The sequence below is a fragment of the Anopheles stephensi genome, chromosome 3 (assembly GCF_013141755.1).
Source record: "Anopheles stephensi strain Indian chromosome 3, UCI_ANSTEP_V1.0, whole genome shotgun sequence".
NCBI lineage: Eukaryota > Metazoa > Arthropoda > Insecta > Diptera > Culicidae > Anopheles > Anopheles stephensi.
The window spans coordinates 63,460,846-63,487,846 of NC_050203.1; the positions used below are offsets into that span (position 1 = coordinate 63,460,846).

General features: G+C 43.4%; 1 protein-coding gene across 5 annotated transcripts in view; it reads right to left on the reverse strand.

Annotated features, from left to right (window-relative positions):
• LOC118511577 (CD166 antigen-like) overlaps positions 1–27,001 on the reverse strand; it is a 186,478-nt gene that overhangs the window by 97,351 nt on the left and 62,126 nt on the right. For all 5 annotated transcript variants that reach the window (XM_036054827.1, XM_036054828.1, XM_036054824.1 and 2 more), the window contains one exon: positions 25,927–26,894. In XM_036054827.1, coding sequence (XP_035910720.1) covers positions 25,927–26,056 — 130 coding nt within the window. In that variant the 5' untranslated portion in view covers positions 26,057–26,894. The remainder of the gene's footprint in view (positions 1–25,926; positions 26,895–27,001) is intronic.

Below are 27,001 nucleotides of genomic sequence, written 5' to 3' on the forward strand. Positions count from 1 at the left end.
AACGGTACGGAAATCGAATGCACTGACACATTCAATTCCATCACCGTTCAACCACACCTCAGCCCGTTAATCAATGGAAAGTAGCTCGGTCTGCTTTAAACCGTTCTTAATGCGCTTTACGTGACCGTTAGCTTCCCGAGCAAACCGTCGCACGGGTGCGCATTTTCTGAGGTCATACCGGTCACCGTTGGGATGCTGGTGCTGGTTAAAGATTTTAATAGGATTTCCTGGATGAGTAAATAGTGCCCCACTTTGCCGTCTCCAAGCACGGGTTTACGCCATGCCACGTGGTATGCCTGATGCGAGGTGGTGCTGTGCGGCGTTGGCCACACTCTGGCCAGCTATTCTTCTTCGATCACACCCGGGCGTTCGGTTTAGTGACGGTGCGAAGCCATTAATGCTGGGGCGAAAATCGAAGCAGAAACATTTTCGCTTTGGTGCGAATGCAACATTTCAAGACTTAATGGGATAATGGAAACCATTTCCAGCCCACTCAACCGATGGTAGCCGCCAAGCATCCGACCGTCCCATGGGAGGATTGAATGTAGGGCAAACGGGAACCGTTCCGAAGGGCGTTTTGGGTCGATACTGGGATGTGAGAGTGCATTATATTTGCACTACATCTACAATGGCCATCGAGAGGATCATCAGTTATTCATATCTCTATTAAACCGGAGAAAGCAATGGATATAATAATCGTAAACGTCCGAAACAAAACCATAAACATTGTGCTGAAGAGAGTGAGAGCGCGTGGTCTACACCGAATCGAACGACGTTGGCAGAGCCTTCCCAGGCTCGATAGAAACGATCCGTGAAGGTTATTATATGAATTTATTGATTAAAAATTTTACATAAGAAGGTTGAATGTAAAATAAACTAAAATACCTTTACTACTAACAGCAAACATTAAAATTTGTTCGTTTAACGTTCAAAAAGCCACTTTATGAAGCTACACTTAATCAAGAAAAGTAAACTTTACAAAAAAGGAAACATTATTGAGTGAAGCACTGTGCTGCTGCTTCAAGGTACTTACCACGTCATCCACCCCACAGCTGGTAATGAATTTTCAAATTAACACGAATTATGATACCGGACAAAAACGGCCATTTCAGTGTCGAGCAGGGCACAATTGGCACACCAGAGTGACAGACTTTGCACCTTCTTATTGCACTCGGTGCGCAGAATGCGAATGTGGGAATGTGTTTACCTCGAGCACATTTCCCAGCACTAGCAGCGAAGGCTTCTCGGGGGCCATCCGAACGACCTCACAGCTCACCAAGAACGCGCGCACGTCTAGCCACTCGCAACTGTTCCGTTAAGCGCGTCAGCTTCATAAATACCTCAAAAGCCACCGGGATGGCTACGCACAAATGGTACATCCGTGACGGTGGTCGCCAGGAATGTTTGAGAGCAAAACCATAGTGTACGCATTTCGGCGGCCCAACCTCGGCTCCGCGTCCCGTGTTCCCTGAACGGAAAAGACGGAGCGTCCAGGGGTCGTGTCGGTGCGGAAGTCTGTTGGTTTAAAATTATGAACGAATTTGTGTCTCAATCAGTGCTTGCATTGTGCCGTCTCGCCCTGCCTCCCAATTGTGGCTGCTGGTAAACCGACGGGAAATATACGTTCAGCGGTTTCGGAGCATCGCTCGATTTTATGCTTCATTCGACACGTTCCTTTCCGACACGGGGCACCCGGGGACCCATGTTTGTTTATCCATGTCCAGCGTACCGGCGCTTACCGTGCACAGTGGCGCAGTGTACGGGTTTGAATTTGATCGGCATCAGTTTTCCGCGAGCTATTAACATGCTGCCGCTTTATCCGGTCGGCAAAGGGTCGCCATTGTTGATGGTAATGATTTTAGTGTTGACTTAAGCAAACTCACCATCCACAAACACCGACACGCGCACACGCACAGCGTCATCTTCGGTGAGTGGAACGTTTTCAGTGATGTTTAAAACTTTGCTAAATGCAGCTGCCTGATGCGATCGAGTACATAAAGCACGCAACATGCACGCACATTGTAGGCGCTGTGGGGTAAATGTGACGCTGATGCTGTATGACGTCGGTTTAGGGGGCAGCACATTTCGGCGAATGCAATAAGTAAGGTGCTGCATAATGTATGATTAAGCCATAGATGTCCATACATTATATCGGAGGAAGTATCATGAGTTTTCAGAAATATTTAATAATATATTAATGTTACGTAATAATGTTACGGAAAAGTTCAGTTTTACGCACTAGTTTTGGGATATTTCAATAGATATATTTGGCGTTATGAGTGGATATTATATTATAATGAAAAATATAATCGAAATTTTGATTATTTGAAAATCGAATATATAACCGAAGAAGAACAATTCCGTACGTAAAACAGTCCTATCCGTGCTCGACCCCATGATTCAAGCCAGCTGTTTTACGAAGAGACCTCGTAGTGGATGAGATACATTCATTGACAGGCATGGTAGTCAAAGGATCTGCCCTTCCAACAGGCCTCTTATAACAAGAGATCTCGTTGTTTGTGGAGCCTCGATTATTAATTCACCTCATACGTAGTCGAAGCTGCCTCATCATTCAGCAAAATCCACGAGGAAACCTCGTTGCTAAAGAGTCTTCAATGTACAAGAAACTTCCTCGTTTTGCCTTGCCAAATTCGTCAAGAAACAGCATAGTAGAATCTCTTCTCTTCTATCAAGAAACTATGACATATATCTCAGTCGAAGGGACCTGTTGTATCAAGACACTTGTTGTTCAAAACGATCTCCATGTTTTGAGAACCCTGCAGAGAAGATAGTTTGTCGTTTGAAATGCTAAGACTATTTAACAGCCATCACATAGATCTTAGCCCAGTCGAAAAAGGCCTCCTCTATCAAAAGGCATTGATTTTTTTTGAAGTCACTTTATTTTCAGCAAAATAATGCGTAATTATCTCATACATCGTCGATGTAGCCACTCCAACCGAAGCGCCGTTTCAGATAAGTAGTCGCATCGTTCAGAGGACCTGTAAGGTTTCAAGAGTCATTCCCATACAAAGCCTTTCCATGACTATTTATCAAATTTATATTAATCCTCGAGTCACTAAAAAAAGACCGAATATATTGCAGTTGTAACACATCAATTTAAATAAAAAATTTAGGAATACACATTAAGCTATAATTATCAAGTATTCTTATATTTTCTGATAACATCACTCCCACCTTTTTGAAGAAACGTCTGCAACAGAATATCTGTCAGAATGTGTCTGTTGAGCGGAGATGTTTTACAAAATCAATATTCTATCTAAATATTTTGATTTTATGAAGCAACCGAACCAACAAATCTTTTCCCCATCAACCAGCAAAGCAAACGTAAACAGAAAGTCAATTCTTTGTACGTTCCGGACACGGGTTTCTAAAACGGGAGCACAGCACTGAACCATCCAACGAAACAGCAACGGATGGAGGAAAAGCTTTCACCACGAATTTTAAACCCGACCCCGAGTCTCCGTTTGAGTGAGGCTGGCGAGTAAATAAACCTTTCTTCCTCAACACTCCTATCTTCTCGCACGTGTCGCTTCTCCCCCCCCCCCCCCCCTTCCCCTTAGTAAGGGTTTACGAATGAAAAATGTCAAAGGCGCCAGCAACTGCTGACAGGGAAACGGCTGATCGCTCCGGAGCACCACTCCGCAATCGAAAAGAAATGCGTCTTCGTTAAGATTCTCGTGCTAAGCAGGGTTGTGTCCAGCGAAGAATGGCCAGAAGCGAAAGTAAATAAATTTCACCCAATCACTCACAGATTGTTTTTATTGAATCGAAACAACAAAATTGTATTCTGTAAAAACACTTCATGCGTTCGGGGTGTTCGAACGTTCCATTGCCGTCGTCCAGTTTCGAGCGAGCGTCTTATCTGATCGGTACCTTGTTGGTACGTACCGACGCTTTCTTGCCATTCTCCCTTCATTTGCTTTAATTTTTTGCTCGCTTTCAACCATCCTTCAAGAGCCAATTGCAGCAAATCGTGTGCGGCTCGTGTGCCGGAGCAAAGTCTCATTGCAACCGGTTGCGAACACGGTTGGCATTTGTGAACCGGCACCGAGTTTGGCTGGCACTTTTGCTTGCCGTAGCAGATATTGGTTAAAAGCGTCAGTGTGTAACGATACACAGTGGGTGGGTCGAAAGTCGATTCAGCAAATGCTGGCCATTTACTGGCAGCAGTCTCAAACATTGGCAAAACGTGCTCCCGTGACTGCTGATGGAAATGTAATCTAATAAACGGCAATGGAGGTAGCCAGCACCGTTTCGGGGCACACGCAGCCACCAAGGTACGAGTGATTTATTTGTCCGACCCAAACACCCCCAGCCCGGAATTGTGCGTTTCTGCCTGTGCTGCCGGCTCCAGCAGTGGGGCTTCACAATGTACTGAATTGTTTGCACATTTTAACACGTTCACACCAAACGGCAACAGAAGGATTACATGATCCGAAGGTCTGAGAGTAATGGGTCCTTTTCGGCAAGGAAATGGCCATGTTTGTTTGTTTTTTTGTATAATCTTATTTTGAACACTTATGATACATTTCGTTCTTTTATTTTGTTTGTGTAACAATTCATCTTTTAAATATTCTTTTTGCAATTTTTGTTAATCCACATCCTCTTATATCGGTACAGAAATCACAACACTCCACTTGCACTCATACACTCCAAGGACAATTAATTCACTTGCCTCGGTTTATGAAAATTTGTCACTCGCAGCTACATCGTTACCTGGGATACGCAAGTTTATTGGTGCCATTTTGTTTGCTTTTTTTTCTCTGCTCTGCTCTGCAGCAAACCCTTGTTAAGAGCACTTTACCCCTAAAACCGGTACCGAAACATCGGCCATAACTTTTAGCTCATAATCGAACACAATAAAAACATCCTTTTTACAAGAAAAATGATTATCATGAACACGAACCGTACACATTCCCACTGGCCCCGGGACCGTGCTTCGGTTCCTGAACGGCTCACCCACTAAAAATAGAAGAAGATGGTCGGACGGCCTACGAAGGACACGACTTCCGGAAGTGCTCCGCCCAACACCCATCTCACTTAGCACTCGAATGACTCGTCCGAGCCATTCGTTGCAGTAATCGGGCAAACCCTCCCCGAGAAGTGGGGTCCCCCGTTATTATATTCCAATATTTATTTTTCAATAACGATCGACAATTTATGATTATGGTTCGAGCGGGCGATTCGCACTCACAGGCCAGGAAAACGGTGATGTAGGAACAACCCCAGGACGCAAAGTGTTATTTGCAGTCCCGTCTTGGACAGTGTTGTTGTTGTTGTTTCTCATCGATGGTCGCTTTGGTCATGGGGAACATTTCCATTTCGTTCTTGAACTGCTCGTTCTTCTCCATAGCTATGTCCAACGAAGTGAAGGAAAAAAGGAAACACACATACATCCATGCTTACCCCCCAGCAGCAAGAAGTGCCGGTTTGTTCTTTAAGACTTGCCAAAGGAAGGATCGTCCACGAACCAGAAGTGAGGTGTTCATCGTTTTAGTCGATTCAGCAACGGCTTTCGGAGTGGGTAGTAGATGGGCCGCTAGCCAGCCACTGACCGAAAGAGCACCCGATTCCAATATGAAGTGATTGTTATTGTTATGGCCGTGTCGAAGCTATGGCATTGGGGAGGATGCGGCGTTGCGAAAGCTTCACCATCATCATTGACACCACGTATTGGTCGGCCAGCCAACATATAAGTCTATCAGCACTACAAATGACATGGTTTTTCTCGCACCCATCTCTAGCTCTGCACAACACAGCGGGAAAAAACACTCACTAGCGAGACAGGCAGTGTTCTGTATGGTTTCAGCTTTTCTTCCTTTATGACACTCTTGGGCCGTTGTTGGAGTATGTGTGTTTTTGGATTTTTTCAAGTTGCCATCATTGTTTAGCCGTCCGTGCAGTGAGCACCCAAAACACTTCAAAGCTTCATATATCTGTTGAAGCTGCTGCTTTCGATGTGACCGGTACTTGAAGTTGGTTGGCAGCTTCAGAACGCTTTACAGTGTCGTTTATTTGTTGTAAAACATTGCATCTTGAAAGGGAAGCTGGCTGGAGGGATTTTTCTCTCTGACATGTGTCGCTATTTTCAATTACTGTTTACTTATTTACTGCAAAAGCGCTACAATCACTATGCGGTCTTGATTTGATTCAGGAGTCCTCGATATCACTCACGGTCTATTGATGTCGTTTGTCAAACTAATATCTCAGCCTCTGTGGCAGATACATTAACGGCATCACTCCTTCTCAAGTGTGAGATGAAGTATTCACTATCATAAAGAAAACCGATATACCTGAAGGCTGTTGGGTGCCATTTGCATGACAAGACTAGTCCATTTTAGCCTGTCGAGTCAAAGTCCTTTACATACGATGCCACGAAGATACTTTTGTAAATTTTCTTCTCTATCGTAGTGTTTGTAAGATTTGGACAAAGAACATATCCTTGAGGAATATGTGGTTATTGAGAGTATAATAATTGCATAAAGTCGTTGTTGCTGCCAAACAAAAATTTAATTAGGGAAGATAACTTAATGCTCTTTCTTAGTTTAAGTTGTCATGAGTTCTATTAAATTTTCATTTTTTCCACCAAAGACCATCCCACCAATTAAACAAAGCCTTACCAAAAGTAAACGGTAAGTTTGGTTACAAGGAAACTCTCGCAAAAACTACACTTCTACTTTTCTCCCCTGCAGAGTTCGAATGTCTCGTTGCTCTGCACAACAACCAAAAATTGCTATAACAAGTTTAATGCTATATCGCACACGCAAAGACCGGCTCACAAATTGGGCAAACTTTTTGTTAAACTTTTAATTAAACGGACAATTTATTGTCATCATTGCGACGCTGATCTTAATTCGCAATCTCAACCAATTATGGCTTTATTAATTATCATTATGTTTAACGGCCATTTGGCTTATTTCTCGTCCTCTTCCACGTCATCTGTATTATGCATCGCAGCACGAGTGCAGACACTTTGACGCTTTGGCGTAATACCGTCTACTTGCCACGCTAGATTAACATTGGGATTTTCCTTGTTTTGTTGTTTTTCTTTTCTCGGTTCTCGGTTCTGATTCGTACACCACATGGGAGCCGAAAATAGCTTTGTCAAGGTTTGGTTGGACCGGCGTGGGTTTTCCTTCCTGCATTTTTTTTTTGCTTGGATCTCCCCCAAAATTAACCAGAAACAACGCCATCTTCAATAATCATTAGCATCAAAGTGGTGGATGGATCACCTTCGGCTGTTTTTCCCCAGCCCACCCCCCATCGATGTGCCGAATCAGCGGAGCAAATGAGCGGAAGATAAGAATCACAAGTACCAGCGAGAGCTCTTAGGCAATGAACTGTGTGTGAGCCCACCATGGAGTACCGGCATGCTGTAAAGCTTTTGGCCAGGATCTCGGCCGTCGTCGTCGGCGTCTTCTTGTTTTGGGAGCCCTTCTACGCTTCTAATGGGCGCGAAAAAGGCTTCACGGCACGCTCTACCACTTGACGGAACAATGTGTATCTCCGCTTTCATTAAATTTTAATCCTCATTCTATTAAGCACCATTAAATTTAATAGTGCTTGGCACGTAAGCTCACTCACATTCGCCCATTTGGGCTGGCTTGCTGGCTTCCGCCGCCCGATAGATAGTTCGTGATGTAAGTGCGGAAGTGCCTTCGGGCGGTGCTTGCCATCACTGGGTACAGGGCAGCGAAAGGGTAGTCGGCCGCTTTCCGGGGCTGGAAAAGTACCGTCACTATCCTTCAAGGCATGTTACGGGATATCTTCTTTTTTTTTTTTTGGTTCGTTTCATGGTTCATTGAACGATCTAAACATACACATATTTTATTCCGCTTTGGTCGTTTCGGGGAGTAAAAGTTGCTTCGTTTACTCTTTTTTTTTTCTTTCGCAGTTCATTTTGATACTCTTTGGTCGGATACGCATACGAGCAAAGTCATGTCCCTATTCCGGTCAATCTCGCCGGAAGGGTTTACGGAAAGGTTGCGCTCTACGATAAGCCTGTGTGGCGTCATTGTTATGCATAGCCCTAGGCATTTGATCGGAGACGAGTGATATAGATCCCGTCGTCAGCTACACTATCAATGGTGATAGAAAGCTTCTGAGCTAACTTAAGGTACGATCCAACTCAGCTGGTAGTAAAGTGGACCATTCGCCACAACAATCTTTGGTATTTGTTCTGTTTAGGTTAGAGCTAAACTTGCATGCATGACTCACTTGAGTTTCACTACTAAGCATGTTCATCAGATTCCAATGGAGAAAGATAAGAAATAAATACTTAAAACCGTATTTTAAGTTAAATTAAAATTATTTTTATGAATGGTTTCTTTTCACATCACGATCTTCAGTTGGTTTCCTAAGTTCAAGTAAAATCTTCTTCTTCTTTGTTGGCTTAATGACCTCTTAGGTCATGCCTGCCATTTGTTTTTTCGCTTACTAGACTTAATGATACCGCATAGTTGGATGGTCAATCATCAATATGCGAGAACGGCCCAGATGCGATTTGAGTCCGGTCCTGCCGTGTGAAGAGCGGCGCTGCTGTCGTATATACCACCGGACCGCCTCTAAGCTCATGTAAAATATTTCCTTAAAAATCTCAGAAAAAAAAACAAAAATCCTTGAATGCCTCAAGGCATTGTAGGAAGAACGATAATACAAAAGAATTTTTGAGCATGAAAAACACTTTGAATGGCACCCGCCGACAAATCCATCCTGCTGCAGGTGAAACACGTTCCAGAAAAACCTTTTTATGCTGGGAAATATCTTCGATATTCTGTTTTGCTTTAGACTTTCCGTTTGTAGATTCTGTCGAGCGGGGAAAAATAGAAGTTTCAAACTTCAAAGGTCATCAAAAATCACATGAGATGAGTGGATAAAATAAATTACTGGAAACTTTTCAATCAATAAAGGGCAAAGAGAATCTCAAATATACACTTCCCAAAACTGTTTTAAATAAAGTTTGCAGCTTTCGCGAAACGCTGTGATATGGTTTCCAAAATTATCTCATTAACGAGCGCAAAGGCGCTTTCCATCGAACCGAACGCAATCAAATCACAAAATGGATAAGCAAAATTATGGCGCATAGCAGCATGTCTTTAAAGGTAAAGGGCAAGACAATTCAACCCAAATTATGTTTATTCGGTCGACCGGAAAACTGCATTGTATGCAGCGTAATGAAATCCAGCCGCCAGCCACCCCGGGCTACGCACGAATGGTCGGCTTTTGCACAAATATGCCGTACTCAATATGCCCTGCCACCTGGTGGTGGTGGCGTGTGCACACCGGCAGGCTCTTTACGCTGCTACGTGGCCGTTGTTGGTGTTGGACATAATTAATTAGATGTCATTAATTCGAAACTGACCATTAAATATAAATATTGATTATCAAAGTAATGAATCTTTATTAAGAGTCCAAATTGTGCTACCGAATCGCCCACCACCAACAGCCAGCACCGGATCGGAAACAAATTTACGTACACATATATGCACACACACACACACACAAACACAATCTCGCCCCATGGTGCGTGCGGTAGGATGTGAAAAGAATGTCATTTGTCAATTTCTGGTTTGACGCCATTGTTCCTCGAGACAAGCGATCGATATCGAAGCTGCAATGTGTCTAGCTTGAGCCAAGCTGGGCGTGGAGAGTGAGTATGGGAACCGGTCTAAAATTTGGACGCTTGATATCGCTAGTCCCCCGAAGTTGTTAAACACCTAGTACAAGCAGCATAAGTTTGCTGATGAAAGCTTTAACTACAACCTGTATCGATCTCGCTAAATCCGAACAGGTCGATGTGCGTTTCACTGGAAATGGTTAGTAAGCTTCGCAATACTGTGAATTGAAGCATCCAGTCGAATATTGTGTCACTTGGGCGAAACGTGGCCGTGTGGCAGCATCCATTTAATTACTGCTCATTAATCAAACTCATTTTGAGTCGATGTAATTGTAATGAATATTTTCTCTCCACCGTGGTGTGTTTGCTTGCTGAACCGTATCAATAAACGTAGACCACAGCGTTGTTAAGGATCAGAGCACTAGAAACGATTATTGGCTTGGGATAAGGACGAGAACCATCCGTAGCTAAAACTGATGGCAAGAGCAGTTTACAACATTCCAACCAATTCATTTAACCGGCACCGCTACCCATCCGGCTGGGTATTTCGGTACTTCTGGGAACTGGCGACCTTCCTGCCGGCAGGGAAAGACGTAGAAGACATTCTAGCCAATCTCTGATTAAATCGAACACAATCTTTCATTCTACGGCTAGAAACAATCTGTCATAAAATTTGTCAGCAATCTTCCCGGTTTGGAACGCACACTTTTTCTAGACGTATGCTTCAGTTGCAATGGCGTGCGCCAGCGAGCGTGACGTGAAGACGCGCCGAGAACTTCATCTTAAACACTGCGTAGCTAGGCAAGATGCCCATGCACGCTTCGTTTGCTTTTACTCAACTAGACTACCAGGGCCACACGGCTAGAGCAAAATGTAACTACGGCACGAGGAACTGAACAAAAAGAACAAGCACAAAATCTTCGCACAAATCGCAATGACTGGCACGATTTTCCGTCAGAGCGAGCTTCACGATTGACAGCAATGTAAAGCTGGTCGGAGAGGACAAAAAAAGGAACGGCGGTCCGGTACGCACGAGAGCATCTCGTGCATATTTTGGAAGTCGAAACTGATGGAATTCGCACGCAAAGGAAGCAATGAAATCTAGAACACTGGGGCAAACATCCCCAACAGTTAGTGTAACGACGCGCGTCCTGGAGAGCTTTTGTAGACGCTCTTAAACTTCAAAAGACGACGTACGCACACAGAACGTACCCAGACGCTGCTGTTGCATGGTCATTTGCTGGAAAGCCTGTCCGGGACGAGTTTCGGAGAAAACTGTTTCAGGGCAGGGTACTTCAATGGTGGCTTAATCATCGGCCAGTTTCTTTTCTAGCCTGTTTTTCCGGACAACCGACCGACGAGCGAGCCGAACTCACCGAACCTCATCACATCACATTGCGGGAAGATTAATTTGCTCCCGGGGCCTGCACTTGCTTCAATTTGGGGGTGAAAGTTATCTTTTAATTATTTCCTTCTTTATCCTTTTCCATTTGTGCCTGCCCGGTGCCGATCTGTTTTCTAGTTCTTCACTCTAATAACTCCAAATGAACTGGTACTGTTTGCAACAAAAAGTACGGAGATATGTGTGTGTGTGTTGCTGTGGAGCAAGCGCTGATGCGCCCAGTAACAAACAGCCAGTACTATTTTGCCCAAACCGCCCGAAGGGAGAACGAGGTAAAGTAAGACCGAATCACACAAAGCGCTCGAGTCTTTGGAATAAATTCGGACAGAACTGGGCTAGATAGTCTGTGCATGATTATGGTGCTGGTGGTGGCGATGGTGTTTCTTTATTGCCTCGAGGATTAGACACGATAGAAGTGTACCGATTGCGACAGAGGTTCGATGCCACTGTAAACCTGCTACCGAGCTGCCGAGGTCCAGGAAGCGGAAAGGGCAACCGGGAAGCTAGACCTTAATTTGCACTGGGTAAACCGACTGCCAGAAACCAGCCACTCAGCACTCCGCACTGGCAAGTGTCCGTATCTCGTCTGATTGACGCCTTTGGCTTTAATCAGGAAGTGTTGAGGATCAAGTTCTAAGAGAGGATACGTTTTTCCGGTTCGGGTGTTCTTATTCCTCGGTGCAACGGACAAGAACTCACATACGAATAAAAGTATGTGCTGATAACAGAGTACTGAATTTGATTGGCTTATAATAGTATTAGTGGACCGTATGCATGATTCGGAAGCGGAAGACTACTATGGAGTAGTAGAAAACGGTGGATGGGCTAAGATTTGAATTTCAATCAGTCTAACGCCAGCAAATAGCTTAAAATCTAGTCGTCGATAAGCGTTGATTCAAAATAATCTGTATACCACTTACATTTGATAAACTTGTTGCCAGGACGGTTATCTGTGTCCTGGGAATTTTGCAAAATGGACATACTGTCGTTGTTCAAATATGATTGGAATTGTTCAATTTTATATAAATTTCCAGTAATGCTGCTTATAGCTTGTCACAAGCCCCGTTAATACAACTCTTTTCAAGCTATATCCCATGATCCTTGAATTTGAAGCTGGTATCGCAATGCAAGACGGAACCATTTTGAAACTTGAACCTTCTCATTCGTCAAATGTGTTCATTTAAACGTTTTACGAAGGATTACTATCACAATAAAAGTGGGTACGATTGGATGAACAATTTTATTATTTTAATATAAAAAGGGGGTAAGAGCCCAAATGCATCGATCGTTCGTTTGCCCGTTCGTCCTAGCAACCTACCATTTCGGCATCCCGGCGACGGGTCGCACAAAAGATATGGTTGCCAGCTGTTCAAACGCTCGATTGATGGTCATAATCGTGTACGACACTGTGACGATAGCTTCAAAGCGTTTGGGCGCTGTCTAACAGTTGTCCTCGATGGAAAATCGGGTACCATAAACCTATTGGGTTCATGTTTTATATCGATACATTGCGAAGATGTTTTCCCCGGCATGATTTCTATGGAGCGATATTGAAGAATGCTAAGCGCTCTCGAGAAGCACCCTACTTTCGCTGCTGCTCGTTCGGTACAGTAAAATTGGATATTTGAACAGAGAAAGGCCCCAGGATCTGTGGCGCAGAGCATGGGTAGAGAGTAGCAAGAGCAACAACAAAAAAAACCAACGCCCCAACCAGTGGAAGGATACGTCAAAAAGCGTAAAAGCATCGTCAATCATTTGCGCTACGGTGGCTCGCAAGTTTTCAGCTGCAGGCCACCACAGCAACGTGAGTGCCAGCCAAACTAGCCCCCTGCGCGCCAGAACCAGCCGTGGGCTGCGTGGTGGGCACAAGTTTCGTAAAATATTCCTCCATTTCTTCAACTTGACAAGTACAAAGCGAACGTTTTATCATCGAAGAAAAACGAGAGTGGAAAACCAAGAGTCCTTTCGATGCTTCTTCATATAAAATATGTGTATAAACTGAGCTTTCTTTCCTTTTTTTTTCTTTTTTACTGTGAAGGATCGCAGCCAATCATGTGTTTCGCTCAATGCGCGTTGAAAAAGGATTTTTTGGGGTTTGCTAGAAACATTTGCACTTTGCTAGAAAAATTGTACCGAAATGTATGGAGTGGCATGAGCGTACCAAATTTTTTCGAGGATTCTAGACATTTTTGGTATTGAACGAGGATAAAACTCTCTAAAAGTATGTAGCATTTTCCTTAATATTTTAACTAAAAGTTAAATATAATACAAACGTTTTAAATAACTCTTTAACCCACTCTTGCTGATGTACTTAAGTTTGTACGTTCACGACGTGAATAAAAAAAGAAGCTCCAACTGCCATTAAAGCTCCCAAACCGCAAAAAGCTATGCTGCGGTTCGTCATTGAAACTGGTTTGTCCTATTTTCGAGGTCATCACCAAGCTTCCCAGTGTTGCACCGCTGTTGTCACATTCGACCCACTGTCTGACGAATCGGCATTCCATCTTCCACCTCATAGTGTGCGGACCTGAGTGGCCGAATCCAGTGAAGCACCACCGCGGCAAACGATCCGACACAGACAGCTCGGTTGGTTTACTCAATCGAGTGTGAAATCATATTTGCTAAACTTCGTCCTACGACCAAAGACCTAACGAATTTCGTCACATTCCTTGCACAATCCCACAAAGCACAGGTAATTTCGTTTTTGCGAATGTTCGTCCCAACAATCCGCTCCGACGCTGCTGCGGTGTAAAAAGGGGTTTGGGGGCTGGGTTGATGGCATAACGAGTGAATCTCTTACGAGCGTTAGCAAAACTTTTCTCATATCGTTTTCTATTTGCACCAGCGAGGAGAAGAAACGAACCGAGCATAAAAAAGGGAAAAAACACAAGTGCATACCCGATGTAACGATACCCGGTGCATCGTCCAAAACTGTCATTCCCTTGACACCAATGGAGTTAACTTTTCGTTACGAATCGTGTCGTTCTTTCTTCTCTGGCACGGCACTCTGGCTCAAATGCCCAACACGGTGCCACGGTGTTCGTTAACTTTTGGGCTCCCGGAGCCCAGGTGGAAAAGTGGTTTTATACGAAGCGAGCCGGCGAGCAAAAAAAATGTATAACTGCTTTTTAATCGCAACAACCCATCGATTTTAAGTTGAATGTTGCCGAAATTTTCACAACTGTGATAATCGCAAGTGCGCACCCGACAGTTGGCAGTGGCACCTGTTTCAATTGCTTTTGGAAATGTGTGCGAAGAGGTTTTTTTGGTATGGGTTGCCAAATAAAAAGAAACGGCCAACAGCGATATAAAATCAGGAACACAACCGATGCAATTGTGAGGTTAATGTGTTAGAATTTTCATTATGTTTTTTGAATGATGCTGCTAAAGGTTAAGCTGCGCTGATGTCATCTCATCAATGTATGAAAATGATATTCAGGTAAAATTAATATTCTCAAACGAGATAGCAAAAAAAGGGATTTAAAATACGTTAAAATTATTTGTTTAAAAGAGTGGTTTTGCAGCCGAGATGCAATGCAATGAGAAAGGTTTTGCTTATTCGTTTGTGATTATCATATATCCGTGATCATACATTGGATTGAGAATTAACGCGACGATGACAAAGTACCTGCTTGCCGGAGTCTCTGACCGTGATAGAGCACGACTCGAAAGCAGAGTATTAGCTGACGGTCACGATCTTGAGGTAGTAGAGGAGTGCTGTTACCTTGGCACGATCGTAACTTCGGACAACAACGTTAGCAGCGAAATCCGAAGGTTCAGCGAAACCGTGCCTGCTAAGAGATCCACACACTCCTGAGATCCAGCAGACTCCTACAACGCACGAAATACGCTACATATCGCACACTGATATGGCCGGCTTTCCTTTACGGGCACGAGTCCTGGACTATGCTGGCGGAGGACTCCTATACACTCGCCATTTTCGAACGGCAAGTGCTACGGACTATCTTTGACAGTGTGTGCGAGCAGGGCGTGTGGAGAAGGAGGATGAACCACAAGCTAGCTGAGCTGTTTGGCGATGCAAATATCCTGACGGTTGCCAAAGCCGGAGGAATAGGCTGGTTAGGGCGCGTGATGAGGTTGCCGGACTCATGCCCTACCAGCAAGGTGCTCGTCAGCTACTCGTTCGGCACGAGGCGTAGAGGAGCGCAGCGAGCTCGTTGGTTGGACCAAGTAGAGTCAGACCTGAGGGAGATCGGATGCAGCAGGAGGAGTGCAGTTATAGACCGAGTCTCCTGGAAACGAATAAGTAACCAGGCCTTGTCTCTTAGACGTTCTCCGTAGGAGCAGGCCAAGAAAGAGGAAGGAGAACCGTGATGCTTATTATCTAGAATAATTAGCACCGGTTTTTCTTTGAAATTCTTGTGATAATCTATTGCATTTGCTTGACTTAGTGAAACTTGTGAGATTCAGGATCGACCAGACCCCTTACACGAGAAGAATCTTTTAACGATGAATCTTCGATGATATATTGAGCATCAGCAGCCGTCAATAAATGAGGTCTCTTAAAAAATCTCAACTCTTAATAACTAGACCATCGATTAATGGACATTAAGAAATTCGAGGCTTGGACTTCGGGATCCTCTCAACTACGAGATCTCTTGGAAGATGTGACATGAACAGTGAGGCATCTTGGTGAATGAAATTTTACCGCCGAAGACAATGAGGCCTCTGAGTAACCAAGGTCTTTCTGAATACTAGTCTATTGCTAGACGATACCTATGCTACAGCGCGATGCTGTGATAGACGAGAACTATATAACTACACGATTCCAAGGTTCCATGGATGATGAGACCCTCTGGTAAAACTCCTTCACCGGTGAGGTCTTTGGAGATTAACAATTAATAAAATACATTCATAAATAAATAAATACATTCATAAAATGCAAAAGGGTGAAGTTAAATTATTCACAGGGTAGAATTGATGTTAAATTTTACTGATTAATGTACATTAAATTGTCAAAGCCTCGTTTTCATCATTTAAAACGAGGTACTGCAACGGCAATACTGTTTAAAGATTGTTGAACATTGAACAGGATTCTTCAAATTATCCATTTGAATAGCCACTCAACAGGCTTGGCGATCTCGCGCTGCTCAGCTATCGCTCATAGACAGTTTTTTTCTTCTAGTGGCTAAGCGGCACAAAAAGCTATGAACGCTTCGCAAGACGATTGGAAAGTGTTTTCGAAGTGGGCTTATTATTTTAATGGCTTCAATAACTAATGAAAGAACTATGATCAACGTAGAGCGCCATATAATTCATAAGAAAGCTTTTGCTTTTATCAACCATTTTGTAACCATTATTTGCCTTCAAACAATCCTGTTTTTTAACTTATTTCCAGCATTCTTAATGTCTAATGTCTATATAGAACTTATTAAACATAAGCTCACAGATAGCTCTGAAGGAAATATTTATATACTTCACCTAGGATAGGTTTGACAATAGAATTTGTTTCGGGATAATTCTCTGGAAAGTAGTAAAATTTGATAGCATACGGACACTACATTCTACTGCTGTTTGGAATACATTTATGTTTTTCAATTCAATCACTTTTTACCACTTTAAATAAGGAACACTGGAATTATGGAACAGTAGCTTTATACACCTGGAAAAACCATCTGGTTCCAAATCCTAGATAATTCGGGCGTAGCGCAGGTGAGACTAACATCGGAACAGATTCATTCCATCACACAGCCTCACACGTACGAATGAAATGCATAATCTGCCACACAAAAGGCAGCAACTAACCAACCAGTAACGAAAAAAAAAAAATACATCTCGTTGTTCTGCACGAACATTTCCTACACGGCTTCTGTACCTAGTGAACTTGGCGCCTGGTGGCCGGCTGCATACCGGATGCAACTTTCTTTCCGTTGTTACGATGCGCTATGACTTTTATGAATTTTAAATTAGCTTGATAATCTGGCATTTGTCGGCTTATGGTCATGAACACGGGCGATACGGGCGAACCTGTGACTGCAGTAAGCAGAAATCAGGGTACCGGATAGTAGCCCCGAAGACACAGACCAGAGCAGAGGATAAACTATGGCACAAGTAAGAGACGACTGCATGTATAAGAAAATCTTTTGATGGCACCACAAGCAATACCGTACACCCGGGGAGATGAAAGGACCCCACTCTGGAGGACTTTTCTTTCCATCGCGGGAGATTCTTTTGTAGAGAACTTTCCCGCCCCGCTAATGCACCGGCGTACAACTCTGACTGTTCTGACTGTTGTAGCTGAACCACTTTCCCGCTCCAAATGCTCTCTGTCGTACCACTCGCACAAGACATCCACTCAGGGCTGATTGTTTCAAAACACTGCAGATGCTAAACGCAAAAGCTCGCTGTCGGAAAGTTAGATGCAGTGCATTTCAGCTGAAAGCGGTGTAACTTTAATGGGATTCCGTACTGCAATTTTCATACATCTGTTTGCATGGCAAGCGATTGCTTTTCCCTCTGCTCTACTGCTCTTGAAATCTTGAATAATGTTTCTCGTGCCCATTTCTTCCCTCTAAGACGAAGGCTGCATAGGCTTTAATGTATGTAAGTAACAATATTGTGTTATGCTAGAAGCATAAGGGGTTCTTGTGTAGAAAAGTATAACATTTTGGCATCAAAATCTCCTTTAAGGTTGTACCTATTTTTTCAACTGCACTCTTAAAAAGGAATCGTAACTGCAACTCCGTCATAGATTGAGAGCATAAAACGTATAACTACTTCTGAAAAGTTTCACCCTTTCAGTTTGCGCGAAAAATTCATTTCCTGCTGTCACATTCAACCAGCGATACGGTTGGTCTAGTAAAAACACTTTCCATTCCCAATTCGTATGAGTATATCGAAAAGAAACGATGCATTCACTGCACTTCTTGCTATACTCAATAGAATTCGATGATCAGTTTCAACCAATCGGTATGAAAAGAAGCTTATTAGGTACGTGCAATCAAACATTTCATGTCAATAAATTGTAGAGTGAAGAGTGAATATTTGAGAACGAATAAAGCTCCCGAACTTAGATAAATTGAGCAAACTTTGGCGAAAAAGAGAGTCAGCAGATGTACATAGAAAACTATTTCATATTGATCGTCCAGTACACTGAGATGACCGATTGAAGTAAAATTGTTTCCTAAAACATATTAAACGATTTTCAATAGGCGAAACATTCTTCGTAATTGTTGGGCTGAAAACTGTAGGCAATTACGCCATAATTAGACATGTGTGTAATAAAACGAGCTGCACGAGCTCTTCCGCCTTCATCAAGTCGCAAGTTGATGAGGTACAGTGCTGTGCACTGTTTTATTCGCATTCGCGCTTTTAGCGAAAACCTTGCTTCCAATTCACCGAATTTGAATTCCCGCGATACGCCTGAATCATATTTCGTGTGTGTGTGCGTGTGTTTCATCGAATCGATACCGCAATGAAAAGAGATTAAAATCGGTAATTTAATTATGACGAATTTTTGCAGTTCCCCCTTTTCTTTTTTTGCTTTTGCTCATACCCACCCGGCTGCAAAAACGTGTACTACACACTCTAATAATCGCTCGATGTAGGCAATCGATTGGTATTTTGAATAAATGCATCCACACACCTCAACCGGGCGCACTGCCCCACCTCCAACGGATTGGGCCAAAAAATCCGGCCACAGCAGAGCTGATGCTGCTGGCGCCTCCGGTCCAGTGCAAGCGAACTTTGAAAAATACGTCCAAAAAAACACAATAAAAATCATGCTCAGCTCATATGAAGCGCTTGTTTGGGGGTGGTAGTCGAGGGGTGTATGTGTATGTGTGCACATTTTCCATCGAGTTTATCATGATGGAAAATTTAAACGATTATCGATTGCCAGGGAAAGCGGCAAATTGGATTAATGGGTATTGTACGGTCATTGAAAAATAGTGATGCAAATTACAAAGCACGGTAACGAGCAACGGCGAAACTGCTTTAAATGGAGCAGCATGAAGACGGACGAAACAATTGGCCATGTTCGTGCCAAAAGTATTGTACAAAATTGTCAAACATGAAAGCTACACGTGGGAAAAGATTAGTTTACAGCTGTAGTTTGTGCCAGCGTAATGATTCCCTCGATGGCTACATTAGGCACTAGCGCTGTTAGTGTGTATATCAGGCAGCTCTTGAAAAAGTGATTATAATATACTCTGCTATATATATATAGATTTGTCCGGAATTGTTAAACCCATTTATGTAGTTTTCCACAATATCTAGTTAAAATTTTATAGCGAAAGAAAAAGCAATTAGAATTTCGTTTCGCTAGCTTCCATCCATCACTGGCGCAACCTTTTCTAGTTCAAATTTTAAATGAATGAATTTTCTACTCATGTTGAAGGGCTGTGTTTATCTCTCCCTCTCTCTCTATCTCTCTCTCTCTCTAGTTCAGTAATTTAGTGGCCGTTTGCACGAGGCCAGCACCAATCTGGGCCCACGCTTCAACCGCCAGGAGTAAATTTAACCATGCTCCGCACACATAAATCTCTCCCTCCTCCCCGGAGGCGTAAAGGACTCAAAGGGTTTAGCACCTGCACCATTCCGGGGAAAACGTTCCGTGCGCGAAAAATCCAAGCATGCTGAAAAGGTTTATCAACAGCCGCCAGCAACATTCCAATCCTTTTCAAAATAATCCCACTCACTGTGCCGTCTCTCACCAACGGCCATTAGGAGCCAGGAGGAGCTGCGTTCCGTGTGTACGCAAGGGCAAATCGTCCATACACCCATACACACTCGGTAGGGCGAAAGCATACTTTCTAACCTCATAAAATTTATCAACTCGAAGCAACACCGGATTCTCGGCCGGATTCGTCTTCCGTCGTTTGACGGTGAAGTTTGTTTTGCTTTTCGGTGGGTGGTTTTTTTTTTGTTGTCTTGCTTTGCTACCTTTCGGAACCGATTAAATAAACCGGCAACGCTTATTCTACCACACAAATAAATGTTTCTGTTTTTTTCTGTTCAGGTTTGGAACAGTGATAAGCTAATAATTGCTCGGTTTGATTATTTGGAATAGAAATAGAAAAAAAAGGAAATACTTTATAAACATTTTATGTTATAATTTTACCTGCCCATCACTCAATGGTTGATGTAATATTAGATTTAATATTGCATGATTTATTGCCACCCAATGTATGTTAAGCAACGCATGCATCTTGAGCAACATATTGACATTTTTAGTGGCAAAACCAAATTTATTGCGCTCGAACAACTATCCTTCAGTGGCATATTGCGTTAACGGCACGTACAAATCTGACTGCCTGTGTACCCATCGATTCGCTTCAATATCTGCGTTCCAATACGCTTTTAATACATCTTGAACGATAATAAGAATAATTTATGATTCGCTACCAAACTGACAGAAGCTTACAGATTTTTACAGCATTCGCAGCGCATAACGACGATCGTTTTGGCATATTATCAGTACACAGGAGTGCCCATCGCTGCGCTGCACCTTATGCTAACGATCCTGCTCTGCCTCGGTTTCAGTTGATACTTGCCGAAGATGGATGGCTTAAAAAATGTAGCAAACAAGGGAGCAATAAACCGCCACCCGTGCACGGAACCCAGTGTGTAAATCGTCAGTGAAAGATAAACCTAGGGAGCGAAAATAAATAAAGAAAGCATTCGCATAAGGCGGACCGAAGGGATGGAACCATGGCGTTGAATAAATCGGATCGGAAAACAAGATTGGAGATGGATTGGCCGAGTTGATTGAAAAGTATTAGATACATTCCACTGTCCGGTATCGGTATGAAGCCCTGGATGGAAGAAGTACAGACTTTTTTTCTCCATTTCCGTCATCTACAGAGCTCGGGATTGGATTTTTCAGTTCATCGTGAGGAGTTTTTTCTTCTTCAAAGCATAATTTATCCTGTGTAGAGATGATAAGAGGACCTTGCGAAACTAAGGTCATGTTTAAGGTACTTAGCTATGGAGGAAGAAAATTGAAATCCTTCCCTGTATCAGATTCCTTTTGAGATGAATATCGATAATGAAGCAGAATCTATTTTCACCCAATCACATTCAAATGCTAGCTGTATAGTGTATGGTATTCAATTGAACTCGTCATCAGTAGATAGATCAAAGATCCTAATCACAGTAATGAGATGTAAGGAACTGACTCATATGAAGACTGATTAGAAATTCAGATAAACCTGTTACGAATAAGACATGAAAAAGTGCATCACTTAGTGCTTTATGCAGGTCAGTATGTTCCTTCTTCTTTCTAACGAATAAAATAAACTTTATGAAGGAAAAACGACAACCCCCTAGGTAATGACTCATGGCGGACCATCGGCTAAATGATGCTTGCAGTATGGCACAAGCGCTATTTGCACCGTTCAATGCTTCCTTACCCAACTGCTCCCAGAAGGTTGCGACAGTCGAAGCGCTTACGACGGTCCAACGGTTGACCGTTAACCTTCGCTCATAAGGACATGCACCCTAGGTCTTGGTAACGGAAATAACTACCAGATGCCAACCGCCCGGGCACTGACGGGGTCTTGCGTCAATAAATTAATATTCAACTAACAGCAGTTGTTTATGTGAGTTAGTGAATAGTTGTCATTACTTAAGCTAACACCGGCTTGCCATTTTCCTGAAGGATTCCATCGGTGGAACCCCAACGACAGTCGGTCGACCACCGAAACCGCACGTGTGTAGCTGAGCGTCCTTGGCGGACGTAAACAACCGACCGAATTCGACCGCACGACAAGCCCTTGCGAGATCGGCCCAACTCTTGCCCAGTAGTTGCGTACCGTGCGCAACTTGCGAAGCGGTTAATAATTGAAACAGTCTTGTTAACAATACCGCACCCAACGAATCAACCTGCGCTCAGCCCGACCAGACCATAGTGCGTCGGAAATACAAAGATTCCTTGTCACTTCCCGAGAGCAGTACCTCGCACCACCGTCCCGCTTCCAAGCGAACCTAGCGCTGTCGTCTTGCATTTTACATACCGTGCCGTAAGCTTTTACATTCATAGTAAGAGAATTCACGAGAGACGATGCGTAGGGCACATTGCAAAATTCAAATCAATTAACCCAGAGTAAATATGCTCGCGCCGAATGGGACGTTAATTTTGTCATGCATAATGGATGGCACACACGGCGAGCGAGAGGGCGCCCCTGCTGTTGGGAACGGTTGGTGAGCACGAGTTTCTGCCCGGGCGTAAGGTAATAGCCATCACGAAGTCACGATGGAAATTGCGTATATAATTTAAATTCTAACATATGTACCGAACCGGCCCGAACAGGTATTAAAGTTTAAAGCCAAATTAAATTCTCATCAATTGATGGCAGACGGTAACGGGCGTGAAGGAGAGTGCTTAAAGTTTCGACGTCACCATCGCCAACGAGGTGGTGCTTGAGCAATGGCATTTTGACAGGTGCCGTCAGGCGGAGGCGATAATACAGCATTCAAACAACAGTGAGAACTATATTTTTCATCCCTGAAACCCTTTTTGTGCCTTTTCCACCGACACCGGTGTCTAATAGTTTTCGATCATCGCCTTGGAAATTGCCGTGAACCCGCACCGGGCGGTGCTTCATTTATCATGAATAGTTTATCATACCACTCGGACAGTGCATCAAGGATGCTTAGCAGCGAGTCCATCGCTTGGATTGCAATTTCCATTTCCTTAAGGACATGCAGCCGCACCACCCGCTCGCTGGTGCCATGATGAATGAAGCCACTTCTTGAGACGGGGTAACCAAATGCAAAGCTCAAGCCGGGCAAAATGATCGTCAGGTGGGGGCCACTCGAGCAGACATAACCGGATGGATATAAACTTCCTCCATCAGCATCAGCTGATGCCGAGCCCTCGGACGGCACATCGCGAGACTTATCCTGGGTTATGCTTTTCAGCGCCCTTTACTACCAGCGCCACGGAGACACGGAGTTTTACGATGAATTATGAAACCTGCTAACAGCATTGCGAGGTTAAGTGAGGAAAAGTTTTCTTTTTGCTTCCTTCCTCTACCTTCCTTTTTTGTCGCCACCCGGTAGCATGGGTGGCATATCCATTTCTCACATCACATGCCCGGAAACATGGGTTCCTGGTTTGGAAGCCAAGATGAACCTGTGGCTTCCCGGGATCTTACTTCACAGGGAACCATTTCGCCCAGGCACGGCGGTCGCTCTGCATAAGGATATATTGTGACAGGTGAAGAATCATCATCATCACTCGTACACGCGTCTATCTCGAGGATGACACTTTTCCGTGTTGTGTGCGGTACGAAATGTGCCCTCTTTCCTGACACACACACACGTACACTCGGGCATCCGACCGCTTCACTTGACGTTCTGCGTAACATCCTTCAGCTGGCAGTGTCGGAATCGGCGAGAATAATAATTTTGAAGTGCTTTCACGGGGAGTGCGGGAGTAAAGTGAAAAGAAAACACACTTATCGAGAATGAATGACATACACAATGGTGTTCCGGTCAACAGGTCTTAAGAGGAGAAAGGTTTTCGTATTGGATCATCTCGCTTTTATTGAACAGAAAGCAAATCCAAATAAAATGGTCTCCTGGTGGTTACTTTTTTCTTGATTAAGTTATTCTTTAGGTGGATAGTTTTTCTGAAAGCTTTTTGACGATGACAATTGTTGAGCTGGTATAAAAACATCAATCCAAAGCTTGACTATTTGAAAGTAAGATTTACAATATCCTTCACCTAACTGTTCTTCTTAGCAAACCCCAATGGAATCCCTTCTCTTTGTAACCGTAATCATAATCTTGTGAAACACAAACTCCTTCCTTACGAAGCGCGTTCATTCTACCCCAGTTGGTTCCGATTATAAAACGTTAAAAGTACGTAAATTTAAATTGTTCAGATTATCTTTTCCATTATCCCCGACAGCGATAAACCCGAAGAAGAAATTAGAACCCGTTGGCACAAAGTAAAGCAGCTTAAAACCCACGGCAAATGCTTCCAGTCCGCACCTCAGTCCGCTCCTGAACGGGGTCAAACTTGACAGTCGTAAAAATTTAAAACTCGGTGCTCACCCACAGCATCTAATTGTGTCTTTATCGACACTCTTTCCTGTGCGAGGCGTTTCTTTTGCCCCGATCGAAACCAGTGACCTCCACAAAGCAATTGGCTGGAATGGCTCTGATGTCTTGACAATTTGAGGCAGTTTAACCCTTTTCTTGTGGATGCCTTTTCTTTGTCCACCGTGACATCCCCATTTTTGCATTTAAAGTACACTTTTAGCACTTTTTTATGCACTGCGGTGGCTTCTCACAGCATTTGATTCTTTCTAGCCAATTTATCCTGTACTAACGCTGATAATTTGCAAAAATTTAGCATCGGACTTGCCCATTGCTTACAATTACTTTCCATCGCGCTATCCGGCGGTTCATCTTAACTGTCTTTATTTGGCTCTAAGGAACAGATTTCACATTGAGATCATTTTTGAACCTTTTTACTGTGCAAAGTTACACTAAAGATAAAGATAACTTACAGGTAGGGTAAGTTGCAAAAAATTGTAGATGTTTGGGTAGTATCCTCAAGTAAAAATCTTTAATATTTTTTCTCAAGCCTTGAAGTAAATTTCATTGTGTCAAAAAAAATCCCAAGAGAATTTAATTATTTGTTTTTTTGCTCCAATTTAATCCAGTTTACATTCAAGTCTAGGTTAGTGAAGAGATGAATTCCCATTTAAACAATAACTGATGTATTAAAGTTCTGAGTAGCATTCGATATTGCTTCTTAAGATGCCTCTCACGGACAACTGTTTTTCATCTGCAAGAAGTCTATTAACTTTTCAGAGGAAATCCAAAATTTAACAACTAGCAAAACAATATCTGTAGAATTTAAATATTCTCATATCAATCCATTCACCGAAAGAAATCAATTATTTTCCACAATAATAGAACATTTCATACAGCTTTTTCATCATTCTATCGCTGCCGGTAGAACAGCACAAAACGAACCCTTAATCCAGAAAAATCCAGCTGCTTTACAACTGTTTTTCGGCTCCACCAACCTGTGCCGAAAGAAATATTCCGTTTTCATTTCATGTGGTTTCACTTTTCAATCAATCTCGACAACTCATTTTTCTTCGTTTCTACCCCGTAATGCCTTTAAAGGCTGTTTGTTTTTCTTTTCTTCAGTTTGCTTTTGCTCCCGCCAGCCTTAGGAATCGTCAGGTAAACGCTCTGCTCATGACGTCGTCTTGAGTCGTTTGGTATTTTCCCTTAATTCCACCGAGCATCAGCTGGATCAAGGCAGAGAAAATCTAGGTTAAAAGGTGCGAAGGAAACGGATTCTGCTTCGAAGAATTTTTCCAACCCTCCCTCGGAAGTGGCCAGTGAAGACATGGTGGCCCCTCCCCGAAAAGGAATCACGAATGGCAGCACCTTTCTGGTATCTTTGATACGTCAACAAGTTCTCAATCAATCATTGTTGCCCAAGTGTGTGATAAGCTTTTTTCGTCCAATTTCTTCTGCCGGCTTCCGACGACACTCGGCGTTAGCATCCACTTCACCACCATCAACACGTTCTCGGGCTCGGCTCATTCATCAAACACAAGGCAACTGAACTGACAAACGACCAACGAGCAAACGAGGACGATTTGCGGGCTGCTGGAAACAGTGCGCAGCAGATGCTTGTGCCCCACCTACACATACACTTTTGGAAGTGAAATATTTTGCTGGATGCTGCGATTCCCAGATGGAGATGGTGCACGTAGGAGGACCAAGTGGTACCAAATAGATAGAACGGTAACATTGGACATGTTTGGTTCAAGGAATCACTTTTTGGAATAGTTTTTTTCTTATAGCATTTTTCAATCAATTCTGAAATTCAACTCAATTATTAGATGGAGGAGAGGACTCCCAAAGAATAGAGTAGTCAGCATAAACTTACCATGTTTTTCTTTGTCCACCGCCGCCGCTTGTTGCAAACCAAAGGTGTACTGTGCAAAAATAATATGGATCACGATCAGATTCAACACTTGGTTAATTATGTTGCATTTCATTTTTCGTCGCATTTTCATTTGTCACCTCCTTCCGATAGATTCACTTCACACTCTGCCACACCATAATTTACACAAAACCCTGCAGCAAACTAGTAACTTCTAAGTAACCAAGCACATAACTCACAACCATCGATGTGATGGCGACTTCACACAATATTATTCGAGGTGCTACACATTGCACGAATTTCTACCGACGCTTACTGGCACATTCTGTGCTAAGCTGTAACTTTATTCCAATTTAACACATAAAATTCATTTCACTCTAACACACTACCCGGAGAACTCCCTCACCTGGCAAGAGATGCGTTTGCTATCGGTTCACTTTATCCAGCTCATAAATGGCTAAGCGATGGTTTACCCCTGGACGCTCTCTGTAAAGTCATTCATGGAAAGAAGAAGGAGTTTTCCTCATCGCTTTTCTTTACATTCACCGGACACCGGACTGAGACAAAAAACACACTGCATTTGTAGAATTGACCGCTTGGGATACCCCGTAACTGTTATCCTTTCAAGCGAGCGAACGCCGGAGATGCCTTTTCTCCACCGGGGATAGTGTTAACTTGGTCAATGAGTTAATTATGTTTTACTGCCGATTTGCACCATACCGCGTCGGTAAGAAAGTGCACCGTACCGTGAACAGTCCTCCCGCTAGCTTGTCGAGTGTCGTTGAATGGTTTCGATTGCTCACCGTTATGTTCATCATCGTGGTACGCTCGGTTGAACGCACAGTGCGCCACCATTCGCAACATCTTATCGCGTTGTCACCGGTGGGAGCTAATGGTTCCATAGGCTTAAGGTGTTGGTTGGCGATTTCGGATCGATAAATTATTGCACTGGTCCCCCGGATGTCTACCACCTGGAAAGAAACAGCCGTAAGAATCGCGATGAGTAAGTGTTTGAAGCGGGCGAAAAATTGAAACTTGAATTATGGGTTCATCGGTCGGTGGTGGTGTGGTGAAGAAA